The sequence below is a fragment of the Gymnoscopelus braueri genome, assembly GCF_963280865.1.
Source record: "Gymnoscopelus braueri genome assembly, chromosome: 9".
Taxonomy (NCBI): Eukaryota; Metazoa; Chordata; class Actinopteri; order Myctophiformes; family Myctophidae; genus Gymnoscopelus; species Gymnoscopelus braueri.
Genome location: NC_137610.1, coordinates 43925576 through 43941317, shown reverse-complemented (window position 1 = coordinate 43941317; position 15742 = coordinate 43925576). Strand labels below are relative to the sequence as shown.

The window sequence follows — 15742 nt, the reverse complement described above, 5'->3', positions numbered from 1 at the left end:
AAGGAGCACTCATGCACTCCATTCTGTTTGGAACTGTGTCACACGTGGATGGCAACACTTTACATTTTATCGCTCGGGGATTGCTGACTGAGTGAGGTGGCATGGAGTGGCGAATAGCCACCGTGCTGGGAGAGCGGTATTTTAATAAAAGAGAGCACTATTTTAATAAAAGGGACCTGCCCTTGCTTGTAATATTATATATCTGACAGAAATGTAGGATTTGATGACAAAGTATAGCACTATGTCAAACATACAGTGTACTTTAGTGACGCAAAATGCAAGACTCCTTGTACTTGCACCACCTGATGCACACCCACACACACACACACACACACACACACACACACACACACACACACACACACACACACACACACACACACACACACACACACACACACACACACACACACACACACACACACACACACACACACACACACAGCCTTTACAAGCAAAACACACACGCTTCCTTCACACAGATAGAGATATGACAATAACCGTTCACATGCGCTACATTCAATAATGAGAGAATGAGGCAGCGCATGAAAACAGACCCTTTGTTTTAGTTGCTTTGTGTACTTAGTTTGCACGCAGGCACATTTCAATCTTTTGAAATCTGCAGTGGATTATTGTTCATTATGGAAGGCTTTCTAATAGAACACTTTATTCTCTAAGGCATCTTGCCATACAGTACATACCCACGTGCCACCACCGAGTACATACCCACGTGCCAAGCTTTAGTCTTGCATTGTCCGCTCTTCATGCGGAACAAATTGTAACAGAACTCTTAATTCTCAGACAGCTTTGAAGTTTCAAGTTTTATTTCGATACCTGTCCCCCTTCTATTTCAGTTCCCTCACCAAATACTACTCTCTTTTGTTATGCATCACCGCTTTTTATTTCCCTGTTTCATTTTCCTTGGCTAATGTCTTTTCCTTCTGTCTGTGTGTCCGCAGGTAACCGTTGAAGATGGTGTCTGGGGAAGCGAACGGGCACAGCTTCTTAGTGGCGTGCTGGCAGCCCATCCTCATTCTGATGCTGGGTTCCGTGCTGTCAAGCTCGGCCACGGGTTGCCCATCCCGCTGCGACTGTAATGTCCAGGAGCGATCTGTGCTGTGCCACCGCAAGAAGCTCATGTCTGTGCCCGAGGGCATCCCAGCAGAGACCCGCGTCCTGGACCTGAGTAAGAATCGGATCCGCACTATCAACCCTGATGAGTTTGCGGCGTTTCCGAACCTGGAGGAGCTGGAGCTTAACGAGAACACCATCTCCAGCATCGAGCCCGGGGCCTTCAATAACTTGTATGGCCTGCGCGCACTGGGCCTGCGGAGCAACAAGCTTAAGCTTATCCCGCTGGGCGTCTTTACGGGGCTGAGCAACCTGACACGGCTGGACATCAGCGAGAATAAGATCGTCATCCTGCTGGACTACATGTTCCAGGACCTGTACAGCCTGCGCTCGCTGGAGGTGGGTGACAACGACCTGGTCTTCATCTCCCACCGGGCCTTCCACGGCCTGAGCAGCCTGGAGCACCTGAGCCTGGAGAAGTGCAACCTGTCCCAGGTACCCACGGAGGCCTTCGCCCACCTCCACAGCCTGGTCACCCTGAGGCTGAGGCACCTCAACATCAACGTAGTGCGGGACTACTCCTTCAAGAGGCTGTACCGACTTAAGGTGCTGGAGATTGCCAACTGGCCTTACCTGGATACCATGACCCCCAACTGTCTGTATGGATTAAACCTGACGTCGCTCACCGTGGCCAACAGCAACCTCACCACCATCCCTTACGTGGCCCTGCGGCACCTGGTCTACCTGCGCTTTCTCAATCTCTCCTATAACCCCATCCACACTATTGAGGGGAATAAGCTCCACGACCTCCTCCGTCTGCAGGAGTTTCACCTGGTGGGGGGGAGGCTCGCTATGATCGAGCCGTACTCCTTCCGTGGCTTGAACTACCTGAAGATCCTCAACGTGTCGGGTAACACTCTCAGCACCCTGGAGGAGTCAGCCTTCCACTCGGTGGGGAACCTGGAGACACTGGCGCTGTACGACAACCCGCTGGCCTGCGACTGCCGCATGCTGTGGGTATTCCGACGGCGCTGGAGGCTCAACTTCAACCGGCAGCAGCCCACATGCGCCTCACCAGAGTTTGTCCAGGGGAAGGAGTTCAAGGACTTCCCGGACATTCTGCAGCCTAACTACTTCACCTGCCGCAAGTCACGGATACGTGACCGCAAGGCCCAGCAGAAGTTTGTGGATGAAGGGGCGATCGTTCACTTCTCCTGCCAGGCAGACGGCGACCCGGCACCCGTGATTATGTGGCTGTCACCGCAGAAGAAGTACATCACGTCCAAGACCATCGGCCGCGTCTCAGTGTTGCCCGACGGCACGCTGGAGGTCCGCTACGCCCAGATCCAGGACAACGGCACGTACGCGTGTGTCGCCAGCAACGCCGGCGGCAATGACACCGCCCTGGCACACCTACATGTCCACAGCTACTCCCCCGATTGGCCACACCAACCTAACAACAAGACTTTTGCCTTCATCTCCAACCAGCCGTCGGAGAACGGAATCGGAGGGACCAGCGGAAACGGCACGCGGGCCAACGCCCCGTTCCCGTTCGACATCAAGACACTGATCATCGCCACGACCATGGGCTTCATCTCCTTCCTGGGAGTGGTTCTGTTCTGCCTGGTGCTGCTCTTCCTCTGGAGCAGAGGGAAGGGCAACACCAAGCACAACATTGAGATTGAGTATGTGCCACGCAAGTCGGATGCCGGCGTGAGCAGCACCACGGCAGATGCTCCACGTAAGTTTAACATGAAAATGATTTAAGGGGAAATCCCTCCCGCTGGGATTTGACATGCTACTTTTGAAACATTTGAAAAAAGAAGAAGAAGAAAGAAAAAAAAGACGAATGGAGAATTATAAAGACACATTGTTTTCCTCTCTCTCTCTTACAAACCTGTGGATCCCTGGTCTGGTAATGGTAGTTATCTGTTTTTTCTTCCTGACTGAAGCACTGGGGATATGAGGGAGATTTTGAAAAAAAAGCACAGTGGATGCGAACAGTGCAATGGCAGTTTCTACTAAGGCCCGTGGGGGGCACTGTTGTTCGAAAGTGGGTTTTGTTGTTTTCCTGTGGATTTATTTGGGGGAAAGGTTACATAATGATGCAAACACTTCTCTGTTCCTAACAGCCAGAATGTAAGAGGGCGATCATGTTTTGGCCATTGCTGTCTCTGTATTTTGTCTGTGTTTTCTATTATTTTCAATTTTTTAATGCTATTGATTTTCTTTTTTTTATACATTTCCCAGCATAGGTAACGTTTGTATTTAAAAGATAAGAAAGAGATTTCTATAGGTTGGAGAGCACATTCAGGCAGTGTTTGTGGTAACTTTTGTACATGCCTTTCATTTAAATTGGGAGTGAGACACATCTGTTTGATGATATTGTGATGTACCATACAGTATGTTACATGCACAGCTTAACAGTCTTTAAAAAACAATTATTTTCAATCATTTTGTCTGTGTAACACGAGATATCGTAACGTACCGAATAAATACTGTATTTTATTCCAAATGATTTGAACCAGATCAGATCATTGAATAGAATGGAGGACATACAGTAAATAATGTATCATTGATAGGTCAGTTCAGTTTAAATGTCAAACTGACAAATGGAAATCCATATAATGACCAAGAAGGAATATTAATCACTGCAACATAGGAAAGTTGCCCCAATACCTGGTTTACTCTACTGATTCCAATTCCAAATGCTAAACTCTTGAGTATTTGAGATACTAAGCACAAAGCTGATCTAATTCATGTACTAGTGTACATGGCCCCATTGTACCTGGTTTACACTATTCCAATTCCAAATGGTAAACTCTTGAGTATTTGCGATACTAAGCACAAAGCTGATCTAATTATTGTACTACTGTACATGGCTCCATGTAACTACCATCTGTGCTATTACAATATAATGATCACCTACTCTACGCACATATCTGAATGGATGATGGTCGGATAGGCAGGTGGTTGAGCGTAGATGTGTCATCACAGTTATCTCATGGACACCCACTCCCATCACATCAGAAAGCTCAACATCTCAGCTAGATTACCCACAGTTAAAACATTATACAGCTCCATTGCTTTGACATACTTATTACACATGGCTTTTCTGTATTTGATTTTGATTAGTACATTTTCAAATACTGATATCCGTATCAATACATTTATTTCTGGAGACCAAACACATGTCTATGTAAATAAAGCAGACAATAGATACTATACAATTTGACTTTACTTGTTTTCTGACTTGACATGTACTGTAGCCCAATATCTACTGACAGATTCAGCTTCATGCACGTTTAAGTTTCATAAGTCAAGACAATTTACTTCCTCAGTCCAGAGGACGATGGAGCGGGAATAGATTTTTGCTCCATGCCAAGAACAGATGGAGTCATTGTATGAGTCCCAGATTTAGTGCATGCTGGCTGAACTACAGTACTGTTCCTTATTGGTGTCACTAGATTGTTTTGAAAAATCAAGTTTTGCTCTCAATACCGCAATCGGACGTTGTCAGGAAGCATAAGGATTTTTGTTTGCAGTGGGACATCTGTAATATCTACCACTGTATCAAATGTACTGTAACTGACATGATACACAATACTTGGCACGTGCACTCTCACTCTTCATTTCTGCTTAGCCCAGGCCTTTTCAAATGGTTTCATAGGTTACTATTTAATGGTATAATTCAGTGCTTCACATGTTTGTGGGGTCATTAAAAGCTTGTTCAGATCATAATAATGTGCTCCTCAACCTGTTTGATGTTTTCTTTCAATCCAGCGTTGTTGGTGGTTGTCGATTTTTGTTTTATTTTTATTTTTCTGTACAATTGTTTAATGATATTGATAAATTGTTCATAGCATCATGGCTACTTACCCCCACCAAAGCCAGGGAAATATTTACCGGAACAATATTTCCCCTGTCTCCCCCTCTAAAACATGTGCGGTGTCAATGAAGGACACGAGAGAACTGCCAAATAATGCGCTCTACAAATGGCATTGTTTTAAAGCTCTGGATATAAACCATGAGGTTTTCAACTAGTCCACACAAAGCGGACAGCTGGGTCTCTGGATATGAGTGTGTGGCGAAGATTACGAGAAAAAACTAAACTGGCTAAAAGTTATTTACGGCGGCTGACGTTACAGAAGCAACCAGGCCGTAATGAGGTTTGGAAGTCTACGGGACTGAATCTGCAGATGGTCAGAGAGAGAGAGAGAGAGAGAGAGAGAGAGAGAGAGCGAGAGACAGAGAGAGAGAGACACACACACAGATGGATTCACTGGTGAATGGAGATATCTTGCACAGCTTGTGTTGTTTAATTCCCTTCCAGAAAGGAATGAAACAGAAAAAAAAGAATAAACTCCAGCAGTGGATACAGAGCTCTTCAGTAGCCCCCCCGTCCCCACACCTTCCCCACCTCTGCCCCCCCCCCCCCCTTTGCTGATTACGAAGGCTCTCTCTCTCAGTTCTCAAAGTGTGGCTACTGTACTCAAAGCCCCGCCCGCCCCCCAACCCCCGTTTTCTCAGCCCCCGATGACAAATGGGATTTTCATTTCATTTATCTTGTTGCTTTTTTTTTTCTTGACCCCTGGACTATGTCGAAACATGTAGTCCAAGCCAACTTTTTACAAAAAAAAAAGATATTAACATAAAAAAAAGAGATAAATCTATGGAAAAAAATAACATTCAAATTGTTCTGTGCAATAAAGGTAATATGCAGATTTTCTTTTTTTTAATTAACAAAACATTTTGTTGATGTTGAATTGTTGAGAATATGGTATGTTGTATTAAACAATCTATGGAGTTTTTTAAACACATGCTAAGTCCCATCTTTCATTTTTAAGTTTCACAATGACCAATGCAGTCTTTCCCTAACCAAATGATTACAGATGGTAACAAGGGACACGACCACCTGTTGTAAGAGTGATAATGAACGAGGTTCTGTTCAGAACAGAACCTCTACCTCTCAGGGGCGTCATTTGCGGTCTCAGGGGATGACAATTGCCGCTCCCTAGTGTTCACATTTAACCTCAAATTCAGTTATGTTATGCACCTTTTCCCCAACTCTGAACACTTGTTTTGCAGATTAATCTGTTTTCAGATCAACACTGAGTGCACCTCTCAATCCATGCCCGACCATGAACATAATTATGACATGTGTGACACATGTTAGAGATATGCTTTTTCTTGTCTGCAACCATACATTTCACTAGTAAGAGACCACACCTCTGCTTAAGTTAAACACATTTATTGAAGAAATTAGATGGATGTGGATTGAATGGGGAGCCCAAGGTAGGGCGAGACGCAGGGTGGGGGTGTAGTCTCGTGGAGCCGACGACCACGGTTGCTCTACTGGGGAGCGGTCTGTCACCTCTACTCCAACAATGCCCTGCCCCAGGGCTCCTAGAGAATAGAAAAAGACGGAAGGAAGAAGAGCGAGAATTGAGGAGGAAGGAGTTGGTTGTTGAGGAGGAGGACATTCAGAATCTACGTTAAGCAGAAACGAACAGGTGAGTGAACAATCGCAGGTGTATTTATGCTGTGGTGATTGCAACGTGCATTGGCCGAGTGGCCGAGATAAGCAGAGGGTGGTCTCTACTCCTGAACATACGTTGAACACAACTACATACTGCTACCTCCCTGACAATATTTAATCCTGTATGTTGTCTCTATACAGTCATCCTTTACAGGGGGGGGAAATATCAGGTAGCAAGAACGGGCTGTAACTCCTCCAACAAGGTGGAATGTTTCTCTTTTAAACACTGAACGTAATGATTGTGCTCCGTTTTCATATGACAGTATCACTCCTCTGGCAAAAGTAAAAGAAACAAACCAACTATTTCTAGGTTTATTCCATTAATTTAGCAGCTAATTAAGAAGAGGCTGCCGGAGGCAGCGAGGTAATTTAAATCCCATTCCCATAATTTTCTTTTTTTTACTACTAATTGCTTGTTTACATGGGAATTCAAGTCCACTCGTTGTGATTTCTGCTAATTAACCAACATTAGTGAAGGATCAAGGACCAAACGTTACAGAAATATGGTGGTGAGGGGGGTGATTCATTTACATTTCATATTGCTAATCATAAAATGTGAGACACTGTGAAGCAATTAGTTAACCATTTGTAAAATAAAAATGTAAACCATCTTTTCATGTCACACCTATACAGCCACCCAGGCTCTCAGCACATTAGAGCAGTGGTTCCCAAACGTTTCAACTCAAGACCCAAAAGATGAATTTGGTTTCTCCCTGGGACCCAAACGTACAAAAGTACATTATGAATTAATTACTGAAGCCATATTTCAATAATAGTGAAAATAGCAGATCTACAAGCTCAAGCTTGTGGATCTTTCACTATTTTAGAAAAAACATATTTGTAAAAAAAATAAATCATATACATATATTTGTTTTATTGTGCACATTTTTATCGGGTGAAGAAAGGATACAAACAAACAAGAAAATAGGATATTTACTTGTGACCCATAAAAAATGATCTCTGTTTGGGAAACACTGCATTTAGAGGACTGGTACCAGTGACACAGCAGGGGGTTCAAAGAGACTATTCTCTACCTACCAAGTCACAGTATGAGTGTAACTCTGAGAGTGTAAAAATCCATTCAAGGGACAATGTTTCGAGGACATTTTGTTGAACCCTGACCCTGCTCTAGGTTGCTCTGGAAAAAAGCATAAACTAAAATGCCTGAAATGTAAATCCAATGACGAGGGGGAGAGTGTAGTTTGAATCCACTTGATTCTGTGTCCACTGACACCCCAGTTACGACACCACAATCTGTGTCTTGGTGAAAAGGAGAGTAAATGGATCTACCCTTCCATTTTAGAAGGTGACGGGTAATTGATGTGGCAAAGTGTCTAGCATGGTATACTTCCATACGTCAAGCCTCGCCTCTACATTTAGCTCTGGTCACGTTCCTCTCTATTCCACACCCCTACACATGCCTTGCTCATAATTCCATGGGGACTTTTTTTTATTCTTCTTCTCGTTTCTTATCAAGCTGTATCAAAGCAGACCCATTTATCTTCAGACTTGAGAAGGCAGAACAGAAAATTGTTGGAGAGAGAGAGGGAGAGCGAGAGAGGGAGAGAAGCTAGTCGTGCAGGCCCCAGAGGCTTGCTCGGGGACTGATGGAAAATCTGTTGTTTTTGTGCTGTTATTGGATGTGAGCATGATCTCAAGGTCGTGGGGGTTGATTAATTCAGACACCAGGCAACGGCCAAGTGTCCTCTCCTCCACTGAGCGTAAAAATACAAATGCGACTTTTTCTCTAAGGATAAAATACTGTGGGCAATCGACTTTCCTGTGCATATACAGACCTATAGTTTTTCTTTATTTCTAGACAGATTCTTTTCAAATCATGTGACATAGACATAAGGCACTGGCGGGATCCATGTACTGTAGATGCAGAGATGGAGGCTGCAATCTCTCACGCATTGACAGTTATACATTGTGGCAGTTATACATTGTGGCCACATTTGTGGCAGAAGGAGCGCATTTGCATGGCACTGTCGTACAAAAAGTTTAACTCAGACTTTACATGTCTTGTGTTCACGGTCATCCAACATTACCAAGGGCTTTGGAACCAACTGCAACTGGAGGGAAGTGAGAATAGGCAGGCATTAACTAATCCACAATATACTGTAGCCTACAATAACAAAACCCAAGTGCTATTTCATGTGAGAATGTAGTGCATGTATTTGAAACTTACTAAATGTTAGAGGCAAAATAAGGACCTATGGGAATTTGAGCTACAGTATACGTTGCCATAACACTTAAAATACTGTATCAGATTCCAGAGATAAACAAAGAAAAAAGTGATGTCTTTAGACGGTTGACTCTCTGAGAAACTCGAGGCTTGTGAGCTATCGCTCTGAATAGGATATTACCATATCAAAGGCGCTTATATGCAGCAGTGTCAGACCCAGTACTGTATACACAGCCCTGTGAAGCTTGTTCATACAGTATGTATGCTGCGCATTCTGTATATTCTTTCAATTACCCATCACTATACTGCATAGAGAGTACTGTACATTATTATTTATTGTTAAAAGAAAAATAAAGTCCACACACTGGTTAGAAATGCGCCACTGTGTTTTATTGCGCTGTCGACGTATGGATTAACAGATCTTCATCAGGAGTTTGTGTTCCTGATATAGATAGACTAGTGTGTACTGTGGACTTTATTCTTCTTTTATGTTGAAGTGTTTGTGCGACGTCTGGGCACTGCAGCGGATGTGCGTGCACTATCTTTTCATATATTATCAGTTAATAACCACATGAACCTTAGCGTCCATATTCTAGGCGAACATTTTGTGGAAATAAGCTAACTTTAAGCAAAGCTATCAGATTTAGAAGCTCATAATGTGTCGCAAAACGACGTGTTGTGAGCTTGTAGAATAGATCATCTACTTTCGGTTTAAGTGGTTAATGTTATATTTAAGCTCAGATTTGGTCATTTCTGAGCACAAAACAGCATGTTGGGTTCAACTTGTTTTGGGACTGAAAACGATGGTCTACTGGAATACTGTAAATAAGAAAATAATAATACTACATGAGTGATTCACTTGTTAAGTCTTTTTGTAACTTGGACCAAGGAAATGTAATGAACAAGAAGGAGGGAATAAAAGTTTTATGCCATAGCATGCTCCATAGAGACTCCATAGAGATGCCATAGATTCCATAGAGACTCCATTGACACGTCGCAGTTTGTAGATCTGCTATTTTCACTATTTTTGTGCAACACTCTTGTATGATGAAATACGCCATTAATTTATGAAAAAATAAATCATAAAAAGTTGAAATAATATTTCAACTTGTTATGTTTTCTTTTTTCAAAAAAAATCTAAACCTTCTATCCATATTATGGAGATACAAGGTTTCTGCCTTACAGCAATGACGTATATAGTGTGCCCATCGAAAAACAAGAGACCAGAAAGCAAAGTGTGATGTGTCTTCATTATCTTACAAAGGTCACAATCATTACATAACATTGTTTATTTATAAGCTTGTCCGCCCGACTCTCATTGACCGACAATGCATTCCATCAAACATCCAGCTCCAGTTTACAATTTACAATTTAAGTATTTAGCAGACGCTCTTAATCCCCTAAAGTTTGCCTCCCAGCGCCTGACCAATGTGCCAGCTGGAATTGCCGGGCCAAGAAAGTGAACATATCTGTCCTCCTCTCCTCATTTACATATCCTTGCCAGCTGAGCATATGAGGTTTTCATTCCAACCCCAAACTACATCAGCTGATTTCACTAATTAGCACACCTTCAGCCACAGAGGGAAACTCATTAGTGTAGTGAAATCAGTTTGTGTATTGTTTATGGTTGGAGTGAAAACCTGTACACTCTCAGTTCTCTATGGCTGATAATGATTGGACAACACTTACACACACCATTGACGGTGTGTCAGCAGTTAATTTGCTTGACCCTGTACCATGAAGCTGATTAAATGAAGCTGATTGTGAGAAAATAATCTTCTAGGTAGGTTTCAATTTTATTATTTTCAGACCCTTGTGGTTACTTGGCTGGTCATCTGTTACGCTGGCAAAATGATTCCTTCCTGAGATGACACAATAGATTCTTAGATCAAACCCTTTATTCAGAAAAACATTTTGTATTGTATACAAGCAGGTTCTCAGTGACAACTATGTGAGTTTTTAGACTTTTAGAGGAATCTATGTTTGGATTGACATGTACTGATATACAGTATTCGCCTACTGTTGTAACCTACTGTTAAAAACTGCAGTCAAATTACATAATGATGTGAAGAGACCATGACAATCAACACTCTTTTAGTGGGATTTCATGGAAAATTTAAAGTAGAAGATATTGGGGGAAAAAAGTAGCCTAAGTAAAAAGAAGTGAAAACTCAGAAAAATGCAGGAATTAAATAGACAATAATTGTCTTTGGGTTCAAACCCTATTATCTTTACCTAATTTGGCTCTGTACTTGGTCCACTCTTTTTTCCCCCTCTACACCAAATCTCTCCCCCCCCCCCCCCCCAGAATAGGGGTGGTAGGGTTCAAGTGTGTTAACAAACAGAAAAAAAGTAGTTGTCTTAACTTTAATCTCTGCTCATTCTGTGTCGACCCACTCAGAGCGTATCAATATTACACCTCCACATTTGACACCATGAAATCTTGTTTGATGTTTGTAGCTCTGTGTCCCAGAGGGATGGAGCTTATCATGTTTGACCCCAGTGTGGCATTGTGGTTGTTTGGAATGTATCACCACCATCCTCGCTATCATAAAACCAGGCTTATCGCTGTACAGAGGAGAGTCATTTCCACGCATCATTTAGCCTGAAGAGGATGCTGTGTCTACACACAGCATCAGAACAGACATACCCCTAATGCTCTACCATGGATTCTGAGGTGGTGATTTCCAGGGAAAAAATACCTCCTTTAGCACTTAAAGCTAATACAGATGAAACCGTTTTCCCTGACTTCAGGTTACAGATGACCTGGCCTCATGGCGATGCAATGCAGGGCTTAAGCAAAGAGTAATATAGACTTGACAAATTGCCATTCCTGTTTGAAACTGCCCCATTCAAGTCACTGAGGATAATCCTATTCAACCGGTCATCTTCCTGTTGTGATCTGTTCCTGATGGATGAGCGTCTATTATAAGGTCATGTAGATCCCCTTAAAGCGTGTGCTTAATGTTCTCAGACAGTTTGATCAAGCAATATCGCCTTCAGCAGGCATGGGGATTTACAAACAGGACAAAAACGAACGAGTGTTCGATAAAGGATTAATATAACTGCAAAGTAAATGCGAGCGCTCGTCAAACAACAGTCTTTCACCGGGTGCACGGTTCAAACAAAGTTCAATAAGAATCACAAGATGACCAGCACTCACTTACAATCCCTTAGATTTATTATATGGCACAGGCATCTCTGGTACACAGACGCGTTTCGGAGTGAGCCTTCCTCAGCTTGTATTTGGATAAATGTGCCACGAAACAAACAATGTTGTCTGCTATTGTTGTCTCAAAAATCTAAGGACTATCTCTCATTTCAAATTCAAACCATTGTCTTGATGCCCAATCCTGACAACACATCTTAGTAGTTCACCACTCAAACCCTATACTTCCTCACGCCACAAAGGAACGCAAGGGTTTATGTGATCTTCCTGCTCCTTTTATAACATTTTAAAGAGACTTGCCATCCACAAAGACAAAGTCTGATATAGGACTATAAAGGCTACAGCCATTTCTCGCCCACTGACTAACCTCATTATTTTCCAAGCAAAGGTCATCAGACAGCATTTATTCAATAGGGTTATATGATGTTCCATGCCTACACACCAGCAGTCATTCGAGTAAGTAAAGCGTATAGTGGATGCTACGTGTTGTGAGCTTGTAGGTCTGCTATTTTCGGCCCGCAAGAGCATAACTTAGGTAGAGGAAGTGTTGTTTTTACACAATGCAGAGGACTTGTTTAATGGCAAAATTATTCATGTGCTGTTTGGAAAGAGGCATGCATTCTGTAGAGTAAGACAGAGTAAGCTCGGGTTCTGCATGTACAGTAGCTGCAGCTGCTGTTCAGAATTCAGCATTTTGTTTACATAACTCTGTGAACACAAATAGAACACTTGTTATTGGTGTTGGCTTTTGCAGGTGCAAGATGTGTCCCAATTAAATGAAAGGTACAATATTATCATGAGTCATTGGTCCATTGTGTCTGGGTAGCGCAGTCAGTAGAGCACTCAACTTTAGACCACAAGGTTCTGGATTCGATCCCAGGCACCGCCAACTCAGCGTGTGGATAGCACACCGCAAGAAGTACAATAAGTGCTATAGTAGCTGATGGTGTTGCGTCCACCTCAGCAATCCATCTCCCAAGGATCTAGCGCAGCATTGGAACGGGGAAAGACTCCTGCGTTCTTTGCTGATACCGACAATAAGCCTCCATGACATATACTTACTTATTGGTCCATGATGATCAGGTCAGATACAACACATCAGGCATCAATGCATGACCTTATTTTAAATTGACATGTTAAAATAAAGGCTTTTAACTATTTAGTTACAGTACTAGGCACAACTGAGCAATTATTACAGATAATGAACCTGTCATTTGAGTATTTTAACCCTAACCCTTTTAATAGAGGAAATATCATTTTGGAGTAATATCATTAATGGACTGTACTACTGTGTAAATAGCAGACACTGACTGGTACATTCAAACCAGAATATTTGGTTTGAAGTGGTTTGGTTTAGTTTTGATGTTTCCGTTTTTCCCCCCTGTATCTGTTTCTATTCAGAACTCTGTATAAAAACAATATTTGTGCACCTTTTGTTTTCATTAATCCCAGCAGATGATCCTTTCAGAGAAAAAAAATTTTTTTAATTGCTTTTATTGGTATTTTCATTGGATTTTTAACAAAATGATTATGACAATATGACTATGAATCATCATCATTCAACACTCACGAGGGCTCTTGAGAAAAACAACACATCCTTATTTTCTCAACTTTAACCCTTCAGGTCTTCAATTATTACATCCATAAAGCTTGTTGATCCTGAGGATGTCAATGTCGGACATGTCAACCCTCTGTCCGATCTGCACAGAGGAGTCTGGGATGGGAGTAATGGTCTCTGCTCTGTACACTGTACTGAAAGCAGTCTTTCCATAATGCATGATAGAGCTGTAATCATAAGGAGTGTCCAGGTTGTTGGTGTTCTGTCTCTGGAAGTTGTAGGCAGAAAATTCGGAAATGTTCTCCCAGTTGATCCTCACGTAGTCATCTCTGTCGCTCCTGGTGTGTTCATGTTGGAAGCCCAGGGCATGGAGAAGTTCATGCTGAATGATACCATGGTGAACACAGCCATAAACAGACAGAGACAAGTCCTGCTTTCTACCACTTCTACCCAGATCAGACCAGCACCCTCTCTGACTCTCAATGCTGAGATAATCGGTCTGCCCAGTGTAAGGAACAAAGCGAATACAGGTGTTCATGTGAAAGGTTTCCATAGCTTCCTCGATCGTAGCCTTTTCAGAAACATAGAAGTAATCGCTGATGGAGTATGGCACCTCAACCAGCCCGTTAAAGGACTTTGGCCATTTGCAGGAGTCACTGTCGGTCCAGCACCTCATGGCGTTCCTCTTCCTTGGAACAGCAATATCTCCCTCCATTAACGTTTGGCTAATGTCTTTGTTCACCTCTAGGATTCTTGAGGTAATGTCTAAATACCTTGGTTCTTGTGTCGTGGTGTCTTCTGTACTGGGAGTCACCTGGGTGGTGACTGCAGAGAGACCCAGCACAACAGCCAGGACAGCAGAGAAGAAACTCAGACCCATGGTCCAAATGGTGTTCCTTCCTTGGATGAAGATGGTGTTATGTCCAGATGGAGATGGTCAAGCTGGAAGAGGATCCTTGGCTGGAGAGGTCAGTGTGACTAGAATGGTCTCAGTCTTGGGTTTTTATACAGTCAAAGAGGGCAGGGACCACCATTGTCCAAAGACTTAATGTCAACACACTGAAGCCCAAGCAAGCATTGCAAGGGAGGGATAATCTCTGACAGCAACCTCACCCAGTGGTTTAAAATCTCTACTTGGGTGTGGATGGGACTCTGAGGCTTTGTACACCGAAGTTTTGATAATAATAATGACAGTACAGTACATCACACCACACCACACATAAAACACAAATCATACAGTAAGTCACATCACAAATCTCTGATTCTGTAATCAGAGATTTAAATGCACAAAGTGAAACCATAATACCAAAGCAGTCGAGGTATATTATTATAAGTTAGCATTCCATGCTAAAGATGCAAAATAAGAGAAGTACTCTGCACAATAAAGAATTTGATTAGGAAGCTATCAGAGGCAAAGCAGAGTGAGCTACAATGATAGGGGGAAGCTTATAGGATGGCCTTATAATGTACTGTGTATAAAAGATATACATATAACTTACTATACAAATACAGAGAGGTCCATCCTACTGTATCATCTGATATACTGTAACAGACAATGGTAAGAGAATTGGAAATAGTAAACAAAAAGCTCAGGGCTTTTTCAGAAGGGAAAAGGGAGCATACATATAGATTATTTTGCAGTGGTGGAAAGTAACTAATTACATTGACTCATGTACAATACTCTACTTAAAGTTAATTACAATTTTGAGGTACCTCCATTTGTGATACTTTATACATCTAATCTACTACATCTCAGCAGCAATTATGGTACTTTTTACTCCATTACAATTATTTGACAGCATTCGTATGCAATAACGTAATGCAATGATGTTTTCTAATACATTTGAAACTTGAAACGTATTGACAGGAATGTAACTTAAACAAGCTTCTCTATAGCCTCAAAAGAACAACATTGCAGGTTGTGGAAAAAAGTACTTCCTCTCTGTGCTTGCAAGGTGTTTTGTTTGACCTGTGACCATCTATGGAAGCTCTTATGTTGTTTCAAATGTTAAGAATATGTTACACTTCCTTAAATCCTCTAATTCCTAATCCACTGTAAATACAAAACACCTTACAGACACAACGACCAGCCCCTTAAGTAAATAAGGTTGCTGTGTTTTGCCACGTGTTTGGAGATAAGATAGCCTATAGTAACTAGAATGCAACTAATGGCATAGACTTATGAGATTGATTACACAGTAATGAAGGGTTTTGTATAAA

The 15742-nt window shown here is 42.2% G+C and overlaps 2 protein-coding genes across 2 annotated transcripts in view; one reads left to right on the top strand and one right to left on the bottom strand.

Moving 5' to 3' along the window:
* lingo1a (leucine rich repeat and Ig domain containing 1a) overlaps positions 1 to 5736 on the top strand; it is a 58766-nt gene extending 53030 nt beyond the window's left edge. Inside the window, exon 2 of the mRNA XM_080437642.1 lies at positions 960 to 5736. Coding sequence (XP_080293768.1) covers positions 973 to 2838 — 1866 coding nt within the window. The 5' untranslated portion in view covers positions 960 to 972 and the 3' untranslated portion in view covers positions 2839 to 5736. The remainder of the gene's footprint in view (positions 1 to 959) is intronic.
* Positions 5737 to 13592: 7856 nt separating this feature from the next.
* Positions 13593 to 14402, bottom strand: LOC308092341 (hatching enzyme 1.2-like; the record flags this gene model as incomplete). Its single annotated transcript, XM_080438192.1, has 1 exon — positions 13593 to 14402. The coding sequence occupies one exon, from the start codon at positions 14400 to 14402 to the stop codon at positions 13593 to 13595; it is 810 nt and encodes a 269-aa protein (XP_080294318.1).
* Between the last annotated feature and the right edge of the window lie 1340 nt (positions 14403 to 15742).